Source organism: Rhinopithecus roxellana, chromosome 16 (assembly GCF_007565055.1).
Source record: "Rhinopithecus roxellana isolate Shanxi Qingling chromosome 16, ASM756505v1, whole genome shotgun sequence".
Classification (NCBI taxonomy): domain Eukaryota; kingdom Metazoa; phylum Chordata; class Mammalia; order Primates; family Cercopithecidae; genus Rhinopithecus; species Rhinopithecus roxellana.
Window position 1 is genome coordinate 114980633 of NC_044564.1, and position 16385 is coordinate 114997017.

The 16385-nt window shown below is 45.0% G+C and overlaps 1 protein-coding gene across 2 annotated transcripts in view; it reads left to right on the plus strand.

Moving 5' to 3' along the window:
* RGS3 (regulator of G protein signaling 3) overlaps positions 1–16385 on the plus strand; it is a 132351-nt gene that overhangs the window by 807 nt on the left and 115159 nt on the right. For both annotated transcript variants that reach the window (XM_030919463.1, XM_030919466.1), the window contains exon 2: positions 14823–14873. In XM_030919463.1, coding sequence (XP_030775323.1) covers positions 14823–14873 — 51 coding nt within the window. The remainder of the gene's footprint in view (positions 1–14822; positions 14874–16385) is intronic.

Below are 16385 nucleotides of genomic sequence, written 5' to 3' on the forward strand. Positions count from 1 at the left end.
AACCTGTCCTTCCCGATAGCCATAGTAAAGGTAACAACCCTACCCTAGAGCGTAACCCTTCATTTCCTCACTGGTCCTGCAACCCTCTGTGGAGAGGGGTTATTTTTCCTCTGTGAAGACTTGAAACTAAGAAGTCTTCCATGAGCCAGTGGCAGAGTTGGTAGCTGAGCTCAAGCCTTCAAGAGATGACCCGTCCAGCGCATTTTTGTTTGAACTTGCATACAATTTCCTTCTAAAGGTTGGGGCTATTATTGCAGCATAACTGGACATTGCCCAGCTTTCAAAGACAGACTGCCCAAGGAGTTGGTCCCTCCCTGGGGTTCCTGGCTCTTCTACTTTCAGGCTTACTCCTGCCCAACACACTTGGTTTTCCACAACCTGCTTTTTTTCCCTAGGGGTAGAGGGAATGATGGAAGAGCAACGGCTTGGCCCCTTGAAATTGCCTGACGTCTGGCAGCAGGAATTCTCTGGTCCAGTTGGTGGAAGATAAAGGGCAATTAACTAGCCATCATTTGTTGAATTTACCATTGCCATTCCTTATGTCAAGTGTTTTACCTGCATTATCTCATTTAATGCCCCAGCCTAGGAGGCAATTCCTGCTAACCCCATTGGGATGCAGGGCTCTATGAGACAAGGGTAGTTTCCAGGATGATCTGCGTTGGCTGGGCTAGGAGTGGTCAGGAAAGGGTGTCGGAGCTGTGAGGCCCTCTTACCTTAGCTGTGTCCTGATTAAAAAGTAAAAATATGTTTGCCTTTTTCCTCCTTATTATCATGGTAACATGTGTTTACTGCTGAAAACTTAGTTAAAAGAAGAAAGTGAAAATCACTTGTAATCTGACTTCCCAGGGAGACAGACCACTGTTAACTTTCTGATTTATATCCTTCCATGCTTATTTCCATACCTATTTCTCTGTGTGTGTGTGTGTGTGTGTATTTAAACATCAAATTTCAATACAATTGAGATCAAGTTTGTATGGACAATTTTGTAACCCATATATTTTCCTTAGTGGCCTGATGTGAATATTTCCTTGCATCGGTCCATATTCTTCTATTGGATTAATCTCCCTGCCAGATCTGGGAAGTTGGGGAGGGTTCAGGCCCAGCAGGGAGTGGATCTTCCTGCCCAGCCATGGCCTCAGGGCTGAGTCCGATGGGTATCCGGGAAGGTTGCTGCTTGAAGAAGTGGCTGTGACCTGAGTGTGCAGGAGGCAGGCAGGAGCCTGGGTGGGGTGGGAAGCCACCTGCTCTTATTTGTGCAGGCTCCTCTCACATCTCTCATGAGAGTATTTGAGAAATTCTCTCCTGTTTCCTGCACTGGCTGTGTTTCCCTGGGTGTCATTTGTCGTGGTGCCGCTCTTTCAGGCTGCTGATTTTCTTTATCCACTATGATCTTCGCTGATCTGCTTATGAGCAAAGATTCCTATCAGTGGTTTCCAAGCCTGGCCAAATATCAGAAACATGTGGGGAGCCTGTTAAAAATACACAGATTCCTAGAATCTTCTTCCGGAGACTCTGGTTTAATAGGTCTGGGGTGGAGCCTGAGAATATGAACATTTAAGAAGCCACAGAGTGTTCTGACTGTCATCCAGGTTTGGAAGCTATGGATTCAGTGTCAGTTTTGTAGCCAATGGGGACCACTTTTACTGTGAAGGTTTTGGCTAAGTTTTTCAGTCCACTGGCCTTTCTTTAACATAGTAGGTAGCCCCTGGCCTTCTACAGTGAACTTTGCCTTGGTAGAACCAGGTGAAGATGTTGCTTAGCTGGTAGTTTCCTGAACACAGACATGTAAAGGGAGCATAATCATCTATGGAAATATAAAGAGACAAAACTGTTTTGATCCGAATTCCCTTTGGGGAGAGTATTGCATGATATATATATATATATATATGTGTGTGTATATATATATATATATATATTTGTGTGTACACATGAACACAACCCCTTGTCCCCCAAAAGGGATATGTTCAAGTGACATTAATTGAAAGACACTGCCTTCTGAGGAGGTGGCCTTACTTCAGGGGAAGGGAGTAGGCAAGTTGAAGCTAGGATCCAGCTACTCTAGAGGGATTTTTTTTCTTTATTGTAAAAACTGATGTAATGTGAAGTCATTATAGGTATACATAATATTTTTCTCCAGGATTATGTATTTTCGTTTGATTAGGATATTTGCTAGTTTTTCTTGTAACAGCTTTATTGAGATATAATTCAGATATATGCAATTCACTCATTTAAACCATACAATTCAATGGTTTTTAGTATATTCACAGAGTTGTGTAACTATTAGCACAATTTTAGAACATTCCCTCAAAAAGAGATATTATGCTCTTTAGCTTGTGCCGTCATCCCTTGTCCCCAGCCCTAAGCAATCACTATTCTCTCTCTCTCTAGATTTGCCTATTCTGGACATTTCGTATAAATGGAATAATATTTTTTTTGTGACTGACTTCTTTCACTTAGCATAATGTTATAGCAGATATCAGTACTCCATCCATTTTTATGGCTGAATAGTATTCATTGTATCGATATACCACATTTTAAAAATTTATTCATCTGGTGATGAATATTTTGGTTGTTTCTCCCTTTTGACTATTGTGAATAATACTGCCATGAACATTTGTGAACAAGTTTTTGTGTGGACAAATGTTTTCATTTCTCTTCATATACACACAGTATATACCTAGGAGTAGATTTGCTGGGTCCTATGGTAACTCTGTGTTTAACTATTTAGGGAACTACTGAACTCTTTTCCAATGTGTGTGTATCATTTTACGTTCCCATCAGCAGTGTATGTGGGTTTTGGTTTTTCCACATCCTCACCAACACTTGTTATTATCTGACTTTTCAATTCTAGCCATCCTAATGGGTGTGAATTGATGTTCATTATGGTTTCGATTTGCATTTCCTGATGACCCGTGATGTTGAACATCTTTTTCATGTGCTCTATTTATATATCTTCTTTGGAGAAGAATGTATTCAGATCTTTTGTTCATTTTAAAATTGGGCTCTTTGTCTTGTTATTATTGAGTTGTAAGATTTCTTTATATATTCTAGATGCAAGCTCCTTAACAGATATATGATTTGCAAATATATTCTCTCAATCTGTGGGGTTTTTTCACTTTCTTGATAGTGTTCATTGAACCCCAAACTGTTTTTTGGGATGGGGTCTTGCTCTGTTGCCCAGGCGGGAGTGCAGTGGCACGATCATGGCTCCCTTTTGACCATGCAGCTTTGACCTTCTGTGCTCAAGTGATCCTCTCACCTGAGCCTCCTGAGTAGCTGGTACTACAGACTTGCACTACCATAGCTGGCTAAATTTTCTTATGTAAAAAAAACTTTTTGTAGAGATGAGTTCTCCCTATGTTGCCCAGGCTAGTCTTGAACTCATGGATTCAAGCAATCTCTTGCCTTGGCTTCCCAAAGTGCTGGGATTATAGGCATGAACCACTGTGCCCAGCCAGAACCCCAAACATTTTTAATTTTGATGAAGTTCAATTTACTTTTTCTTCTGTTACTTGTACTTTGTGTTATATCTCAGAATTCACTGCCAAATCTAAGGTTCTGTCAGTTACCAAGAGATTTACCTGTATGTTTTCTTCTAAGAGTTTTGTAGTTTTGACTCTTACATTTAGGTATTTGATCCACTTTGAGTTAATTTTTGTGTATGGTATGAGGTAAGTGTTCAGCTTCATTCTTTTGTGTGGCTATCCAGTTGTCCCAGTACCATTTGTTGAAAATACCATTATTTCTCTGTTGGATGATCTTGGTACCTTTATTGAAAATCAATTGCCCATAGACCCACGGGCTTATTTCTAGGCTCTTAATTCTATTCCATTGATCTATCTGTTATCATTCCAGTATCACACTGTCTTGATTACTGTTGCTTTGTAGTAAATTATGAAATCAGGTTGTGTAAATCCTCCAATTTTTTTCTTCTCTTTTAAGATCATTTTGGCTGTCCTGGGTCCCTTGAGTTTCCATATGAATTTTAGGCATAATATTTTATATAGAAAATAAAAAACCCAAGTTCACAAAAATGTTGGATAAATAGTTTTAAAATATCATCTTGAAGGGATACCAACTTATTAGTTTGACTGATGAATCAGAGACCTGGGGTCTCTGAACCAAATTTTTAACTTGCTTGGGATCTCTAGTCACCTGGATGTGGTGAGTGGTCAGGAGAGAGAACAGGTTGCCTTTTCTACAGGGTGTCTGGGTCTGGAGATGATGGGCAAGCTGGACATGTTCTGAGGTCCACAGGTGGCCGTGGACATTGGGTGACACAACGCACCTCTCTTTAGAAATGCCAGCCCCCTGTAAACCTGCAAAATGAAAGCTGTCGGGAGCAGCTATAAATGCAGGCTCTAGAGGACTGCCTGGAGTCCCTGATTTGCCAGAGGGAAGTTGGGAAGATGTGGTTCTGGAGACATAGTAGACTTAGGAGTGTCATTGATTTGCTCAACATTTAACTTTTTTTTTTTTTTTTGCCTCATGTTTGTTGTGTTGGCACAATGTTAGCTGGGGCCCGTTCCACTCCTTTCCTGCCTCTCTTTAGAAGCCATGGAGATAAATAATTCATTTTCTGTAGTGAGAGTGAAGCTTGGGAACAGATGCCAGCCAGCTGCGTGGTGTGTTGGGCAGTGCACGGTCAGGCCCTGAGCTGGAGGCCTCCAACGTGTCCCTGCCAGCTGCCCCTGACTGGCACGTGTTTCCATTCCTGCTGCTCTGAGCCTGGGAGATTCCCTGGCATGGCTGGGGAAACCTATCCAACTGTTTCTCAGGAGCTCATCATTTGCTGGTCATACTCCTCAGTATTTGTTGGCTTTTGTGTCATTCAGAGTCCATCTGCTCGGGAGCTTTCAGAAATTCCTCAAAGTTTCTGGCCTGTAAATAGCCCTTTGTCCACTTTTCCCATTCTGCTTTGTATGTTCTTTTTAAACATTTAAAAATTTTTGAAATATTATACAGACAGACAGAAAAGTGTCCCCCCCGATAATGTGCAATCCAGTGACTTATCACAAAGGAAATACCTTTGTAGCTTTCACCAGAGTCAAAAATTGAACATTTCTAGTATTCAGAAGACTCATGTTGATAATGTAGTTTTTTCTTTATCATTTACTTCAAAATATTTTCTAATTTTCATTGTCATTTCTTTTTCAATCCTTGGGTTAGTTAGAAGTATGTTTCTAAATTTCTAAATATTGGGGATTTTCTGGTAATATTTTTATATTTACTTTGCATTTTAGTCAGAGAATATAACCTCTATCCTTTTAATTCTTTGAAATTCATCAAGATTTACTTGATGGCTTAGCATAGAATTAGTTTTGTTGTTGTTGTTGTTGTTGTTTCGAGACTGAGTCTCACTCTGTCACCAGGCTGGAGTGCAGTGGCACAATGTAAACTCACTGCAGCCTCCCCTTCCCAGGTTCAAGTGATTCTCCTGGCTCAGCCTCCTCAGTAGCTGGGATTACAGGTGCCCACCACTGTGCCTGGCTAATTTTTGTATTTTTAGTAGAGGTGGGGTTTTACCATGTTGGCCACACTGGTCTCGAACTCCTGACCTCATGTGATCTGCCTGCCTTGGCCTCCCAAAGAGAGTAAGTTTTTATAAATGTTCTGTGTGTACTTGAAAAGGATTCTGCAGCAGTTGGGTGCAGTGCTGTTTGTGTATGTCAAGTTTAGGTCAAGTTTGCTCTTTATATTGTTCAAATATTCTGTATTCTTGTTGATTTTTCCTGTTTTCTCTGTCAGTTACTAAGAGAGATATATTCGAATTCCCACTGCGATTATAAAATTGTCTATTTTCCATTGCAGTTCTGTCAGTTTTTCCTTTACATATGTTGAAGCTATATTAACAACATACAGATTTAGAATTATTATCTTTCTGGTGAGCTGGAATTTTTATTATGAAGTCTATTATTGTTGTGAAGTCTTCTTTATTTCTAGTAGGGATAAAGTCCTCTTTTCTTGATATTAACATAGCTACCCATGCTTCTTTCAGTTAATATTTGCCTGACATACCTTTTTCCATCCTTTTTCTTTCAACCTTTCTGGATCTACATTGTAGGCGTACTGTGTCTATAACAAAGAACAGGCACATGGCTGGGAGTGGTGAGTGGCCCATGCTTGTAATCCCAGCACTTTGGGAGGCCGAGGCGGGAGGATCTCTCAAGCCCAGAAGTTTGAGGCCAGCCTGGGCAACATAGTAAGATCTCATCTCTACAAAAAATAAAAAAAATTAGTTGGGCATGATGGCATGTACCTGTGGTCCTAGCTACTTGGGAGGCTGAGGCAGGAGGGTCACTTGAGCCTAGGAGGTCAAGACTACACTGAGCTATGATTGTGACACTGTACCCTAGCCTGGGTGACAGAGTGAGACCATGACTCAAAACAAACAAACAAACAAACAGTACAGGCACAGAGTTGTTATTATTATTATTTTCTTCTCAATGCAGACCTAGGATGATACTTTCCTTCAAAAAAATCTTCGTTTGTCAGGTGCTTAGGGTCACTGGGATAGTCTTAATTCAGTGTTAGGACTGAGAGTACTTGAAGTTGAGCTGTAGTCCCTAGAGGAGCTGTGTCTGATTACAGTTCATCCTATTCCTATGGAGCAACCCTTCAGGGTCCCTACGCAAAATGTGGGGCTCAGAAGAACCCTGCTTCTCGTTGGGCCCTGGTCCCTAGTTCCTATTCCTCTAGCCCTGAGAGGCAGGCAGAAACTCCCTCAGCCTCTTGATCTCTCAATCAGCCCTCTGGAATTTGAAAACACTCCAGGAGAAAATTAGCCCAGAAAAACACTAGGCTTCCTTCTACAGTCCTCCATCCCCCTAGATCCTGCCTGGTAGCTCCTCTCTCTCTTGTTTATCTAAGAAGATGCTTTAACATACTTTGTTTAGCATTTCTAGTTTTCCTCAGTGGATCTGTCATCCCAGAAATGGAAGTCCTCTACATATGTTTTTTAAGTTTTTTGAGTTGGTTTTTGTTTTTTTCCTCCCTTTCTGCCTCTCTCGGTTCTTTTCTCCTCCCTCCCTGCCTCTTCCATCCCTTCCTTCCCTGCTCCCTCTCTCCATCCCTCCTTCCTTTCTCCCTGCCTGCCTGCCTACCTGCAGTTGTCCGAGCAGGCATTACTGGGGCTGGAGGGTCCCTTTCCAAGAGGGTTCATTCACATGGCTCTCGGCAGGAGGCCTCAGTTCCTTGCTACCTGTAATTAGGAGGCTTCTGTTTCTCATTGCATGGACTTGTTCGTAGGATTGCTTGAGCTTCCTTATTATGTGGCAGCTGGCTTCCCTCTAGGCAAGTGATACAAAAGTGAAAGCAAGAAAGAACTTCCATAAAAAGATGAGTAACCTGGTTCAAAAATGGGTGAAGGATTTTAAGACATTTTTTCCAAAGAAAAATGGCTAACAGCACATGAAAAAATACTCAATGTCATTAGTTATCAGGGAAATGCAAATTAAAACCACAATGAGATACAATTATACTAGAATGACTATAATAAAAAAAGAGACAATAACAGGCATTGAAGAAGTTAAGGGGAATTGGGACCCTTGTACATTGCCAGCCAGAATGTAAAATGGTGCAACCACTTTGGAAAAGTTTGGCAGTTCCTCAAACAGTTAAATGTAGAGTTACCATTTGACCCAGCAATTCTACTCCTAGGTATAAATCCAAGAGGAATGAAAACACATGATCACACAAACATATGTACACACACGTTCAAAACGGCATTATTCATAATAGCGAAAAAGTTGAAATATCCATCACCAGATGAGTGGATAAACAAAATGTGGTATGTCCATACAATGGAATATTATTTGGCCACAAAAGGAATAAAATACCGATACGTGCTACAATATGGGTGAACCTTGAAAACATTATGCTAAGTGAAAGAAGTCAATCACAAAAGACCATGTGTTGTGTGATTCTATTTACATAAGTATACAGAATAGGCAAGTCCTTAGAGACAGAAAGCAGATTAGTGGTTGACAGGGGCTGAGGGGAGAAGGGAATAGGATGTGACTGAGAAAGAGTATGGGATTTCTTTTAGGAGAGGATGAAAATGTTCCAAAATTAGTTAGAGGTGGTTGATTACAGAATCCTGTGATTATACTAAAAGAAAATTACATGCTTTAAATTGGTGAAGTGTGGCCGGGTGCAGTGGCTCAATCCCAGCACTTTGGGAGGCTGAGGTGGGTGGATCATCTAAGGTCAGGAGCTCGAGAGCAGCCTGGCCAACGTGGTGAAACTCTGTCTCTACTAAAAATACAAAAAATTAGCCAGGTGTAGGTGGTGCATGCCTGTAATCCCAGCTACTCGGGAGGCTGAGACAGGAGAATAACTTGAACCTGGGAGGCAGAGGTTGCAGTGAGCTGAGATCATATCATTGCACTCCAGCCTGGGTGACAGAGTGAGTCTCCATCTCAGTAATAAATAAAATCGATGAAATGTATGATATGTTAATTATATCCCAATGCAGCTGTTAAAAAAAGAAGGAACTCATAATGCCTTTAATATCCTAATGTTGAAAGTCATCCATTGTAATTTCCACCACATTCTATTTGTTAGAAGCAAGTCACTAAGTCCAGCCCATGTCTGAAGGGAGGAACTAGGCTTCACCTCTTGAAAGGAAGAATATCAAAGACTTTGTTGACAAATTTTAAACCCATCATAGGTATAGAGAGGCTAACAGTGGGGGCCCTGGACTGCCTAAATGCAAACCCCACCTCTGCTACTTACTGGCTGTGTGATTTGGACAACCTGTTTTAGCTCTTTTTTTGAGCTGGGGTCTCACTCTGTTGCCCAGGCTGGAGTGCAGTGGTGTGATCATGGCTCACTGCAGCCTCAACCACCTGGGCTCCGGTGATCCTCCCACATCAGCCTCCTGAGTAGCTGGTACTATAGGTGCACACCACCACGTCTGGCTAATTTAAAAAAAAAAAAAAGTTTTTGGAGAGACAGAGTCTTGCTATGTTGCCCAGACTGGTCTCAAACTCCTGGCTTCAAGTGATCATCCTGCTTCAGCCTCCCAAAGTGTTAGGATTACAGGTGTGAGCCACCATGCCCAGCCAACCTGTTTACCTCATAATAATCTTCAGCTTCCTTGCCTGTAAATTGGGAAAAAAGTAGTAACCATTTCATGGAGTTATCATGAGGAATAAAGGAAATAAAAAGCTTTTAGTAAAGTGCTGAGTACCTAGTAAACCTCTAAGAAACATTGACTTTGTTCTCTCCATGTGTGTGCCTAGCCTGGTAGTTCACTATGGTCCTGAACTCTGGGTTGAGATGTGCATGAATCCTGTAGGATGTTTGGGTCTGAGCCCCCACAGGACTGCTAGCCAAGAGTAGATGCTGACTGCAGTAGATTCAGGAGTTTTATTTTACCAGCTTGCCCAGATGGACCTAGAATCCCTTGTGAGTGATCCATGGGAATCTAAATTATCAGGAGACCTGAATGCTGATTTATTAGTTTATGCTGAAAAATAGAATTTCTGACTTATGCTGGCCAGAGCAATGTCTTTCTGGAAGGAAAAAAAGCTTGGGAAACCACATTAGTATCAGCTTTCACAGGAAGCAGAGAGTCCAGGGGATTGAACTGACCCATCACAATTTTTATCCCGGCACTGTGAGTCCTGTGTCCTCACCTTCACAAACCAGGGCCACTTTTTTGAATGGAACTCAAGGTTCTCCCTCTTTTAACACAGTAGCCATGGGAGATTCTCCTGGGTTATGTCCGTAGAGCTGTGTGGCTGCCTGTTTCCTAGTGCCACTACAGCCTACCATTTCTCCCTTAGATCAAGCAGGCAGTGAAATTGGTAAACACATGCTTAACCCTTTCTGAGCCTGGATCAGGGCTGGGGTGTGGATGAGGCAGCTGAAGACCACAGAGAGAGGGTGTGCCTGGCATCTGGCTGGGCTACCTCTCTCCTGTGAGCAAGACTTGAGTACAGACGTGTCCTTATAAATGGAGGGGAAATCTGTGGATGTTGGTGGCTGGCTAGGCTCCATGTAGAACCAGCTGCCTTTGTATGTTCATCTGGATATCATCACCCTTACTGTAGCTTTTAACATGTGACAGTTCTTAAATGGGCAGCAGCTTCTGGGGTGAGTTGGATTTTAGGATGCCTGCTGCTTCATGCTAACCAGGCAAGTCCATCATAGATGTATTCTCTGCACATCTCAGGGTGGCATGGGCTCCCCCTGGGACACATTCCAGCTGATCCCTGAGTCTAGCAAAGGTGAGCAGTCCCCATCTACTTCCTTTATTGTCTGAGTATGTCTCTTTCTAATGGTGGCCTGCGGGTTGGAGTTCATCTTCCTGTGGTCCTCTATTGAGTGTTGTCTGCCAGACTGAATTTCTTTAGCTGGTGTCCACATCCATTTCCATGGTGCCCAGTAAGTCTGAGCTCTTCAAGTCCTGTGCCCAGCAGAATATGGGTTTGTTGCCTTTTCCAGGCTTTCTGAAGCTGACTCCCGTCCAGTATTTTTCCTGCCATATGGGGCCCTGTCTATTTTCCCTTTGGCTCTGGGCCCTGGTACACGCTTCTCTGGGCATCCATCACCACCTTTTGCACATAGTGTTGGTGCCCAACTGCGGTCTCATTGGAACAGGGGCCGTGCCCTGTCGAAGGGCCCTGCCCAACCTCGATGAGGATGACTTCAAGTCCTTTAGCCTGAACACTCCCCGAGTCTAGGGAGGAACTGGGAGTGTTGAAAAAACCAGAGGTGTAGGGGCAGGAATATTATTGAGAAAAGTTTTAGGTTTTTGTTTTTTGAGACAGGGTCTGGTTCTGTCATCCAGGCTGGAGTGCAGTTGTGCAATCATAACTCACTACAGCTTCAACCTCCTGGACTCAAGCAATCCTCCTGCCTCAACTTCCCAAGCAGCTGAGACTACAGGCATGCACCACAGTGCCCACCTATTTTTTAAATTAATTTTTTGTAGAGAAGGGCTCTTGCTGTATTGTCCAGGTTGGTCTCAAACTCCTGGGCTCAAGCGATCCTCCCACCTCAGCCTCCCAAAGTGCTGGGATTACAGGCACGAGCCACCACACGCCACAAAGACAAATTTTTAAGGGAACAAGCAAATTTCAGAACAATACATATGGTATGTATCTGTGGAGGGAGGCGAGTGGCGGGGTTGGGGGCGGTTCTGAAAGGATGCCAAATTAGCTGGTGCCTAGGTGAGCTGAAGGCTCCAGGGATTAAGCCCAACTTCCCCTTCACCTGGAGGTTTCTTTCTCTAGATTGGAGACATTTCTAGGAGGCTGCCCTCTCTTTTTTTCATTTTCTTTTTTTTTCTTTGAAACAGGTCTCACGCTGTTCCCCAAGGTCCAGGCTGGAGTGCAGTGGTGTGACCATGGTTCACTGCAGGCTCAACCTCCTAGATTCAAGTGGTCCTCCCACCTCAGCCTCCCAAGCAGCTGGGACTATAGGATGTGCCACTATGCCCAGCTAACCTCTTGGTTTCTTGAGAAAAGCTGTGGCACCTGGTACTGTCCCTGATGGCTCTCTCTGTCCCTGGATCTGAAGGTTGTGTTGGCAAACACAGCGGGCACAGTAGAGGAGGTGCATGCTAGAGGGCTGTGGGTGTTCCAGAAGACTGTGCACAGGAAAGAGTGCTGGAGTTGGGGTGGAGTTCTAGTTTCCAGCCCTGGATTCTCTGGGCCCAGAGCAAATCACCTTCCATCTCAGGCATGACTGTTCTAGCTACAAAATGAGGAGACTGGACAAGATGACTTCAGGGACCTGTGTGTCAGACATTTGGTGGAGCAGCCTGATGAGGGGAAGGAGGGGACAGGCATGGCCGAGGGAGGGATCTTGTGAACTGGGGCTGGTGTGTCCTGGCCTGGGGAGCCTGGAGTCTGGTCTGCTGGGTTTGGTTTCTCTGCTGTAACAGGGTACAGGGCACCCTGGCCTTCCTGAGAAGCCCCTGGCTGGCAGGACCTGGAATGGGAGCTGTGCAGTACGGTGCAGACTCGTCTCAATCCTGAGTCAGCCTTTGTCCCTAGCCCTTCGTCAGCTCCAGCTTCCTGCTTGGCCTTGCCCAAGTCCCTGTCCTAGCCACTGGGCTGTGAGCCCTGTGAGGGCAGGCACTTGCCCAGCCTCGTGCAGATGCCCAGCAAATATTTGCTAAATGGAATTAGTGACCATTTGTGTCTGGAGATGTCTTGACCCTGACTTCTGGGCAAAGGGCCACTGTTTGTTAGGTGATAGGTGTTGTGGAGCACAGGGCTCCTGTGGCTTTGGGATCCAAGCATGTTTGTGCCAGAGCTGGCTTTGCACAGGTAGTAGTTTCAGAACAAATGTTTCATATTAAACATAGGTGTCTTTGAGTTGGTGAAATTCAACCCATGACTACTGGCTTCATTTGCCTGTTTCCAAACCTCCCTCTCTCCCACCCCACACTAGATCGGGCACAGTTTTCATAGGTTTCTCAACTCTAGGGAGCCACAGTGAAGAAATTGCTCAGACTTTGAGATAATGATACCGTCAGTTCTCCCGGCGCCTTTCATCCAAGGAGTCTTCCTCACCCACCAGCGTTATCTGATCACAGCTTGGAGAGTGCCATAACCCCTATTATTAGCTCCACCTCACATCCATGACCACCGTGGTCCTGAAAGAAGAGGGCAGTTAGGGCTGGAACTGAAAGAGGATTCCTGGGCTTCTGAGATCTGGGTCCTGGACAGGAGAACAGCAGATATTTCTGATGGATGAAGGGCTGGACCAGGGTTTGCGGAAGCCTGAATTGCTTGGGACTGAAGCTTAAACACCAGAAGTATGAGGGTCAAGTGATGTCTGGGTCACAGTGATTGGTGGACTTATTCAGAGTTAGGAGACACGAAGGGTTTTCCAAACCTGTCCTCGAACCAGCAACAAAGCACAGCCCCAGCCGCCAGCCTAGTTTCATGAGGCATGTCCAGAGGTGGCCAGATGGGATGATGAGGGGATGTCTCACTGTGCTGCGAGGGATTGTGGAAGGACTTTGGAGTTCAGGTCTAAAGGAAAGAGCCCAGAGAATGCAGGACTAGATCCGGGTGATGAAAGTTACTGAGCGACCACTGTCGGCTTAATATAAGATGCAGCATTGAATAATCAGAGCTCTTTCAAAGGGGAAAGGGCTCCCACCGCAGGAAGCAAGCTCCCCATCGCTACAGGTGACTGGAAAGGGGGAGGGCACTGCTAGTCAGGGTCGTCATAGATGGAGCCATGCCTGGGCTTTCTGGTAGATGTGCCCTGCCCTGCTCTCTGATGTCTCCAGTGCCTGTCCATGGGGTGGACTGAGTTCAGCAGCTTTTTGAGGTCCCAGGGAAAGTCTACTGGACTGAGAGAAACATTTTCGATGTCTCTCACCGAGGAAGAGGAGTGTGGCCCTCTCTCTCTTCTCTGTCTTGGCTGGAGGCCATTGGGTGTCCGTGAGGATGACCTGAAGTTTTGTCCTGTTTTTTCCTTTTTTAAAAACTTTAAACAAAAATAGGAAAAGCCAGGGGATAAGCCTCGCCTGGCCACTCATTCTTGCCCTGCCTTCCAGCCCCGTCCTTCTGTTCTCTTTACACGTCCCCTCCCTCCCTGCTCTCCTCCCTTCCTCCCTGCTCTCTCTCCTCCTCCCCTCCTTTCTCCTGCCTCTTTCCTTCTTCCTTTGTTTCCTCTTTCCTTTCTTTTTAATTATAGAAGTGCTATAGTTCATTGATGTATTCCAATTATTAAAACAACAATGGGGATAGACTGAAATTCCTCTTGACTACCCTCCTCCAATTCCTAGTCTGTTCTCTGGAAGGGATCACTGTTTTTAATTTGGCATCCTTTCAGAAACCCCCTCCCCTGCCAGATACATACCCTATGTATTGTTCTGAAGTGTGTGTGTTCCTTTAAAAACTCGTCTTTGTGGGGTGTGGTGGCTCACGCCTGTAATCCCAGAACTTTGGGAGGCTGAGGTGGGAGGATCGCTTGAGCCCAGGAGTTTGAGACCAACCTGGACAACACAGCAAGAGCCCTTCTCTATAAAAATTAGTTAAAAAATAGCTGGGCACTGTGGTGCATGCCTGTAGTCTCAGCTGCTTGGGAGGTTGAGGCAGGAGGATTGCTTGAGCCCAGGAGGTCGAAACTGTAGTGAGCTATGATTACATGACTGCACTCCAGCCTGAGTGATAGAACCAGACCCTGTCTCAAAAACAAAACAAAAAAACCTAAAACTTTTCTCAGTAATAGTCCCCTGCCAGGTCATATGGAGCTCCTCCATTCTTTATAACAGCTCATACTATTCCATGTACAGCTATAGATGGTTTACTTCACTATTTCTATATTGATGAACATTTCAGGTATTTTCAGTTTTCCTTAAACAATGCTGTAGTACCAGCCTTAGTGTGCACATGTTTGTGTTTGTCTACAATAGTGACCTGGAATGAAGACTTAGGTGGAAGAATATGCACATTTAAATTTCAGTAGATCTTGGCAGAAATTACCCTCCATTTACACTCCCTCCAACAGAGAATGAGAGTACTTGTTTTCCTACACCTTTACCAACATTTGACAATGGCCCAGCAGTGAGAGCTCCCAGCATCCACCTGGCTGCCCGTACAGTAGTGAGCTTCCCATCACCAGAGGGGCACAAGCAAGGCTAGACAACCACTGCTGGAGGCATTCGAAAGGGACTCCTGATGAGTTCAGCGGGGGCTGAACTCTGAGGTCCCTTCCAGCCAGAGACTGTGTGAGTCTTTGAATGGCTTCACACAAACAAAACAGCATTCCTGTCACCTTTCCTCCAGTTTTTTCCACCTACCCACCAGGTAGCTGAGGCAAGGTTGTTTCTGTTGCTGTTTCCTTAGGTCAGCTGAGGCTGTCCATTGATGCCCAGGACCGGGTTCTGCTGCTTCACAGTGAGTATGGCTTTGTGCAGGCTCACCAAGGAAGGGGCGGGCCACTCAGCTTCCTGCCTGGGGCTGGGGTCAGGGCATGGTGGCACCATAAGCCAAGGCTTCTTTTCTCATTCTTGTATAGTGTCCTGCCATGTGTCTATTGATAAAAGCCAGTATTCACCTAGGGCTCTTTCTACAGAGCAGCCCTGGTCCTGCCTTGGATATGTCTGGAGTCCACATGGTAGACCTTTCTCACTGACAGGCTACAGTTGCCCCTGGGTATCTCAACTTCCTTCTTGGCCCCAGCAGAGCAGGGTCACAGAAGAGTTTTCCTATCTTCCCTCCCTTCTTTAATTCCATCCTTTCTTCTTTTCTCTATTTTTCTCATTCATTTGTTTATTCATTGGTTGACAGGCAGCATAGTATCATAGCTAAGATCACAGTCTTTGGAGCCAGACCACTATAATTTGAACCCTGGCTCTGATACTTGCTGAGTGGCCTTGAACAAGCTCAGTTTTCTCATCTGTCAAGTAGTGGTGGTAATAGTATGTATCTTACAGGTTGCTACAAAGATTAATGAGTTACTGTTAGTAAAGTGCTTAGAACAGTGCTGAACTTGTAGTCAATCCTGTATAAGTTTTTGTTAGATAAAATAGAAAACTCTCCGGGCACGGTGGCTCACGTCTGTAAACCCAGCACTTTGGGAGGCCGAGGCGGGTGGATCACGAGGTCAGGGGTTTGTGCCCAGGCCTACAAAGTGGCCAACATAGTAAAACCCTGTCTCTACTAAAAATACAAAAAAATTAGCTGGGCGTGGTGGCAGATGCCTGTAATCCCAGCTACTTGGGAGGCTGAGGCAGGATAATTACTAGAACCCGGGAGGCGGAGGTTGCAGTGAACCGAGATCATGCCACTGCACTCCAGCCCAGGCCACAGTACGAGACTCCCTCTCAAAAAAAAAAAAAAAAAAAAAACAAACCATACATTCCAAAAATAGCAATTGAGCATTAGCTCTGTGCTAGGGGCTGGGAACACCAAGGAGAAGCACCCACCCCTGTCCAGGTGGTGTTGATGGGATGTCAGGGAAGACTTGGTGGAGGGGGTGATGTCCACACAGTATCCTGAAGGAGGAATGGGCGTGAGCCTGGCAGAGAGGAGCAGGGAGGGTGTGGCTAGCACTTCATGCACAGGGCTAGCAAGTGCAAAGGCCTGGGGGTCAGAGAGAGCAGGATGCATTTGAAGAGCTGTCTGGCATGGCTGGAGCACAGCACAGGAAGAGTTCATACTCCACCTGTTTGTCTGTCCATGTGTCCATCCTTCCATCCAGCACATAGTTACATGAGTTGCTCTCATGGCCCCCACTGCCAGGACTCTTCTGTTTAGCGCAGAAGGCCTTATCTCTCCAGCCTCCCTGGCTCTTGCTGCTGAAGGTACCCTCCACCTCCAGCTCTATCCAGTTACATGCATTCCCTTGAATGCATCTTGCTTGCTCCTGCCTCTGTGCCTTTGCACCCACTGTTCACTGTGCCTGGA